We start from the raw sequence: 7,336 nt of genomic DNA, 5'->3' as shown, positions 1-7,336 counted from the left end.
ACATTTGCATTGATTAATTAAACATTAATTAATTACCCATTCTTTTTCATAAAAGGTAAAGCCATACAGGTTAGTAATCAATTAAAGGTTAAGTGATAAGACACAACTCACTGATTCAAATGATCTGTTCAGAGCGAGTCTCTAGTAAACAACTCACTGATTCAAATGATCTGTTCAGAGCGAGTCTCCAGTAAACAACTCGCTGATTCAAATGATCTGTTCAGAGTCTTCAGTAAACAACTCACTGTTTCAAATGATCTGTTCAGAGCATTCAGTAAACAACTCACTGATTCAAATGATCTGTTCAGAGTCTACAGAAACAACTCACTGATTCAAATGATCTGTTCAGAGCGAGTCTACAGTAAACAACTCACTGATTCAATTGATCTGTTCAGAGTCTAAATTAAACAACTCACTGATTCAAATGATCCGTTCAGAGTCTCCAGTAAACAACTCACTGATTCAAATGCCTTTATGACCAATAGCATCTGAATGCAGCCTTTATGATGCAAGCTGAGATTGCATCACTCAGCGATGCAATGTCAGACACAATGCACTCAATGGAGTGAGTGACGTCTGTGAGGGTGGGGTTAGGTGAGTAAATTAAAAAGCATCGGATGCAGCTCAGATTGCACTGCACCAGGTCTGCATCCAAACCCCTCTCTTATAGTAATAATCACATAATATTAGACTAGATATTTTAAGACACTAGTATTCAGCTTAAAGTGACATTTAAAGGCTTAACTAGGTTAATTATGGTAAAGTTAGAGTTATTAGGCAAGTCATTGTATAACAGTCCAATCCGAAACTAATATTGCTGAAGGGGGCTAATAATATTGACCTTAATACAATTAAAAACTGCTTTTATTCTAGCCGAAATAAAACAAATAAGACTCTCAAATACTGTGAAAAATTCCTCAATCTGTTCAACATCATTTGGGAAATATTTTAAAAAGAGAGCTAATAATTTTGACTTCAACTGTATATTAATTTGATTTGTTTACGATTTTTATGAATTATTTGAATAAACTCTGAATATAGACGCATATTTTTAAGTTTGTTTTAGCATGGCTAAATGGGCATTCTGTTGGTTTGTTGTGATGTGTTTTGCGATTAACAATTAATGTTATAAAAAAGATGCAAAAAAAAACACAAGAGACAACATGAGTGTGTCGAATGAGACCCAAATTTATTAGTCTACTGTTTAATGAGTGAAATGCTTTAAGTCACATCATTCCAGACCTTTGGCAACCGAGAGAGAAGGCAGCTATCAAGAACTGAAAAACCCTCAGGATCAGGCCAAGTCCACGGAAATTCTATACAGTAAATAAAATAGATATAAAAGGGTTGTTGATGTGTGTGTGCGTGTGTGTATGTGTGGATGTGTACATTTGGCGGTGTTGTGTCGCATCCGTTTCTCAGTAAAAGTGCATACGGGCTTCACTTCTTGACCTCTCCCAGATCATCAATGCTGTCGTCGTCCACCTGTGCATTAGAAAACACATTACATTAATTACATGTTAATTTTTACTGTTCTCTGAGCTTTTTAACACTACACTACCTGACTAAAGCCTTGTCGACTCCCCAAGTTTTAGGAACACAGATAATAACTGGACTTCTAGTTGATGATTGTGTATCAGAAGTGTGTTATATGAAAGGTAAAGGCCTCTAGATGAGGCTAATTTGAGCACAATATAATCTGATCATGTCTTGATTTTGACTGATTTGATTAGGACAGTAAGGTCTGACTCTGCTTAGACTAAAGTCTGCTCACTGAACCTTCAATAATGTCCAGTATAGAATATGTGCTCATGCTGCAGTGGAAACAGAATGAATATTGTGTCTGACTCCATCATGAGCTTGGAGGACTGCATCCATACATCTCTGATATGACTCAAATCACTGATTAATAAAGTCATCTGGAATGGTGAAGAAAGCCTTCTTGCAGGACACCAGAGTTCATCAAGAGTCTTTGTGTTCATCTTCAACACCTCCTCCTTTATCATGCTCAATAATGTTCATATCTGATGACTGGGCTGGCCTATCCTGGAGCAGCTTGACCTTCTTTGCTTTCAGGAGCTTTGATGTGGAGGCTGAAGTATGAGAAGGAGCGCTATCCTGCTGGAGAATTGTCCCTCTCCTGTGGTTTGTAATGTAATGGGCAGCACAGATGTCTTGATACCTCAGGCTGTTGATGTTGATCATCCACTCTGCAGATCTCTCGCACCCCCATACTGAATATAACCCCAAACCATGATTTCTCCTTCACTAAACTTGACTGATTTCTGTGAGAATCTTGGCTCTATGTGGGTTCCAGTAGGTCTTCTGCAGTATTGGTGATGATTGGGATGCAGATCAACAGATGATTCAGCAGAGAAATCCACCTTCTGACACTTTCACAAATGATCAACTAGAAGTCACAACTCACATCTGGGATCCACCACAAGACTTTTGTCAGGTAGTGTAGAACAGCCACGAGGTAAATCTGACATCATTACACAACAGACCTTCTGTCTCATTTACAATTCGCAGATGTCAATAATGGCTAAACTAGATAAAAAACAGAGTATTTATATCTAGAAGTGAAAGCTATATTAATTTAACTTCACATTTCACTGTCAGGTTGTACATTTATCAAATATATATATTTTTAATATCATTTCAAACTAACGTGCACTGTTCTAAAATCCAAAGCATATGTATTGTAACACAACACATTACTTTGCTTAAAAAGTACCTATAAAATGCATTTATTTAAACCTTTATTTTACCAGGAAATATCTCATTTATTTACTTTGAGGACATTTTGTTACCTTTTTAAAGTAGTAATACATGATTGAAATTACTAAATTACTGAAGGGTTTTTTTTTAATTAAATAATCATTTTTATTTGAATTATATTCATATTTTATTATTCATATTTTATTAATTTAATAATTTATAAAGTGGTAACGCAGGATATAATGCATACTTTCTAAATGAGTGAATGTGGTTGTGTTTTTCTGACCTCGGGCCACTTCTCCTGGATGACGTCGATTATATCGTCTGTAAAGTCTCCCTGAATGATGATTTCGTCTTCTGCCGTCACGGAGGCGCCGCAGGAGAATTTCTGCGCAAAAAACCTCTGTGCTTCTTTAAGCTCGATGTCTGATGCAGAAAACACAAAATAATAATAATAATAATGAGATTTTATGAAGGACAGCGTAGAAAAGAAAAATATAGGGAAATGCAGCTTTACCGAACGTGGCCAGACCACACACTCTCGTCACGTATTTCTTTTTGGCTCTGGGGATTTTTGCTATCGTGACTTTTTGAGGGACGGTCTTCTTTTTCTGTTTGATTTGACCTCTTCCACCTGCAAAACAGAGAATATTCTCTAAATTAAATCATCTGTATTACATGTGTTATTACTGCTTATGAATACTAAGAGCAAAACTATTAAAGGGATAGTTCACTCAAACGTTTAAACACACATCTACTATAAACCTTTATGATTTCTTTTTCTGTTAGACACAAAAGAAGATTTTATTTATGTTTTATTGCCATATCAGCAGCATTGGCTATATTCATGTACTAAATATTCAATATATTACAGTGTTTCCCCCACCATTATATTAGGGTGGCGCCCCGCCCTCCCAATGGCTTTCCCCGCCCCCATTAAAGTCAAGTTAATGTCTATATAGTGCCAGATCACAACTTATTTTAATAATCGAGCTAAATAGCCATATGCAAGATCTTATTCACACAACAGCATGTCATTTCTGTCTCTAGGTGGTCGCGCGTTTACAAATTTCTTGTGCACGGTGGAGTTCCACACAGCCACTCTCTGCTGTATGGGAATGAGTGTGCGTGCCACATCTGACAGGGCCGATAGTTTCTCAGAAGTAAATCGCTTTAATTTCACAATCGTCATTTAATTCTTGTAAAAAAAACTAATTTAAAAGGATTTTTTTGTATTTATAGACTCACAGAACGTTGTCTGACAGCAATGACAACATTGTTCTCATGAACCGAACGCAGGTGTTTGATCATGAGTTTACAAGCAGAGGAAGACACACGTGTGCTCCTGTATATTGTGCAAAGCCTACAGCAGCCCCAACACAGGTAAATAATGCGTGGGGGTGTAAACGATCAATGTGCTTGTGTCACAACAGCTAAAATATATACAGATGCAGTGCGACCTGTTGATACAGTCTATTGGTGCGACTTGTGTTAGTGATGCTCTCCTTGTTGCAAGTGCAGCCATTGTATTTCCAGTGTTTAGAGCTGCTGTGATGTGAGCGGAGTGATCGCCCCATCTAGTCTCATCCAACCTTATGATCTCTCCCAGAAGCTCTGCGAGTCTCCTGCAAACTCTTGCTTAGTTAAAATACCCAGAAATCATGGCAACAAGAATGAATGAGTGATGCTCTAAGCATTACATTTCTTCAGTTAAATGAATCGAGCTGTAACGATATCGCGAGTGCACATCTCCCTCTCTCTCATTGAGTGATCTGCTGTCTATAGTTGGAGAGGAGCAAAATATCTGAATGGTCCTGCATGTATTAAGGTCTTTTTACATATAAAGCCGCCTTACATTTAGACAACTGTCGGAATAGCAGTTTTGTTGTGCACCATGGGAGAAAAGCTGTTCTCACAGTGTCCGAAATAAAGGAGTGCAAAAGCAAGAGCCTTTATTCTCCGAATGAATACTAGAAACCCATAGACTGCTAAACAGTTTGGAGGGGATGTGGAAACAACATAAAAAATCATATTTGTTATTACTCATTTATAAATAAAAGTGTTTTTAATATAGACTTCTATTATCAGCTCCATAAGCTATATTTTTTTCCGATAGTCTACAGAACAAACCATCAACTAGGGGTGTCAAAATGAATAGTTTCTTCGGTGCACCGCGATGCAGGCGCGGACAATTCGGTATCGGTTCAGTAATAATCATAACTGGTTATTATATACTGACGTCATTTATCTCATATGCGCTATGTTGCTGTAGCTTACTATGGCGAGGGACACTCCCACTACTTAAAAACACAGAAGCTGTGCACAATTTGTTTGCTGGACAGTCTTTCACTGACACTTACAGCAGAAGCCCCTATTTCACTGTAAACTCCATTTCTCTCTCTCTCACTGTGGCCCATTTGATCTGCTGGTGTGACTTTTCCTCTCCTCTCGGCTGTTACAGCGATACTTCTGGATACGGACATGAGCGCATGTCTGCAGAGTTTTCTCCACTGTGTCTATCATGGATCAGCAGTGATCACCGCTGCTGTTTATCAGTGTCACTCATCTGTGAAGCGTCACCTTTCTGTTGAGCGTGTGATCAATCAAGAGGTGTAAGAAAGAACTTGCTAGACAAGGCTCAGTAAGCTAGCAGGATATTTATATTTGTTTATTTGATTTAAATGCTTGTGTTGTTTAAAGGTACAGTTTATTATCTGACTGTTTGTATTAAAGGACAAAATTGTATTACAAATAATATAAATATATTTCTGCATTTTAATACATGATTTGCTGCTGTGAAGAAAATATAACGGTGTATGGAAAGCATCGTCAATGCACAGAGATATCGAATTGAACCGAATCAATGGTATGATAATCATAACAGAATTATGAGACCAGTGTAGGTTCACAGCTCTACCATCGTTATACAATGACTTGCCTAATTACCCTAACCTGCCTAGTTAACCTAATTACCCTAGTGAAGCCTTTAAATGTCACTTTAAGCTGAATACTGTCTTGAAGAATATCTAGTCTAATATTATTTACTGTCATCATGGCAAAGAGAAAATAAATCAGTTATTAGAGATGAGTTATTAACACTATTATGTGCAGAAATGTTAAAAAAATCTCTCTGTTAAACAGAAATTGGGGAAAAAAAATAAACAGGAGGGGCTAATAATTTTGACTTCAACTGTGTATATCTATATATATATATATATTTATCTCTATATCATATTATATATATATATATATATATATATATATATATATAGATATGCGTGTGTGTGTAATATGTATGTATGTATGTATATTATATTATATATATATATAATATATATATAATATATATTATATATATATATATATATATATATATTTCAGCATTTCAGTTATATTTGCTTTATTGTTTTCTAAAAAATACTAAATTATTTTAAAATATTTATTTTTAGAATACAATTCGTCACCCAGCATACATTTTTTTTTATCTTTATTTGAATATGCCAACATAATAGCTCACTCTTCAAGGTTATCATGAATAAATATGACACAGACTCCACCCCTGCCATCAGCCAATCACTGTATGTATAGTAATGAGAATGCTGACATGACCCTTAGACCCGGCCTCACTCTCAGTTTCAGACTTCTCCATTTTCCTCTAAAGATCAAATATTTTGTGAATACAGGCCCAGATTTATTATTTTGTGTGTGTGTGTGTGTGTGTGTGTGTGTGCGCGTGTGTGTGAGTTGTAGTGTAAAGTATGTAAAGTAAATGTAACCTCTCTTCTGTTCTTCTTTTCCTCCTCCTCTCCAGCAGGGGGCGCCTCACCTCTTCCTCTGCCTCCACCACCGTCTTCTCCTCCTCCACCTCCTTTGCTCTCCTGTTTGGGTGCTGTACCTGCAGGACAGGAGTAAACAGGTGCTGTCCAGCGTTTCTGAACAATACTCCAATATCAACACAGGATGACTTACCAAGAGTCAGTTTGGCAAACACATCTGGAAAGTTCTTCTCAAGCCATTGTTTGCATTTGGCCGGCTCAGGCATGTACTCGCAGTACTGGCGAAACAGCAGAAACTCTTCAGTTATTTACATTCCCCTAACATACTAGAAAACTACATTACCCATAATGCTGTGCTGGAAATTCCACCAGAGAGCCTCCGCAAGACAAATGCGCTAAAAGAGCTCTATAGCTCCACCCACTCCCATGAATCTGTTAAAATATATTCATACACTGCTTATACTGCAGATTTAGTTTCTTTACATAAAAATAACACATTTTCTAAATGAATAGTTCTGTAATTTTGCTGTTTTTAATTGGATTGCCATGTGCAATGATTCATGGGATTGTAGTTCTCCCAATGAAAATATTAATACTATAATAATTTATAGTAAACACTACAGTTTTGTGAACCATAACTACAACAACTAAAGTACTTGTTCTGTTGTGGTGATTCTATAGTTGCTATGGTAACACAACAACTAAAGTAACTGATCTGTTGTGGTGATTCTACAGTCGCTATGGTAACACAACAACTAAAGTAATTGATCTGTTGTGGTGATTCTACAGTCACTATGGTAACACAACAACTAAAGTAACTGATCTGTTGTGGTGATTCT

The 7,336-nt window shown here is 36.8% G+C and overlaps 1 protein-coding gene across 1 annotated transcript; it reads right to left on the bottom strand.

The window, feature by feature from the left end:
* Positions 1–1,440: 1,440 nt before the first annotated feature.
* Positions 1,441–6,763, bottom strand: denr (density-regulated protein). The gene is made up of 5 exons (XM_056466493.1): positions 6,691–6,763; positions 6,548–6,616; positions 3,239–3,355; positions 3,008–3,147; positions 1,441–1,485 (listed from the first exon to the last, which is right to left on the bottom strand). The coding sequence occupies exons 1-5, from the start codon at positions 6,761–6,763 to the stop codon at positions 1,441–1,443; spliced, it is 444 nt and encodes a 147-aa protein (XP_056322468.1).
* Positions 6,764–7,336: the final 573 nt, after the last annotated feature.

Source organism: Danio aesculapii, chromosome 10 (assembly GCF_903798145.1).
Source record: "Danio aesculapii chromosome 10, fDanAes4.1, whole genome shotgun sequence".
Classification (NCBI taxonomy): Eukaryota; Metazoa; Chordata; class Actinopteri; order Cypriniformes; family Danionidae; genus Danio; species Danio aesculapii.
This window is presented reverse-complemented; position numbering and strand designations above follow the sequence as displayed.

What these genes read in the sequence shown, in the direction of transcription:
- denr (XM_056466493.1), bottom strand. Translation starts at nt 6,763, where the DNA reads ATGCCTGAGCCGGCCAAATGCAAACAATGGCTTGAGAAGAACTTTCCA. An exon ending in TGGTGGAGGCAGAGGAAGAG is followed by an intron (nt 3,356 to 6,547) that starts GTGAGGCGCCCC and finishes TCTGTTTTGCAG; the next exon opens with GTGGAAGAGGTCAAATCAAA. An exon ending in GTGTGGTCTGGCCACGTTCG is followed by an intron (nt 3,148 to 3,238) that starts GTAAAGCTGCAT and finishes TTTCTGCATCAG; the next exon opens with ACATCGAGCTTAAAGAAGCA.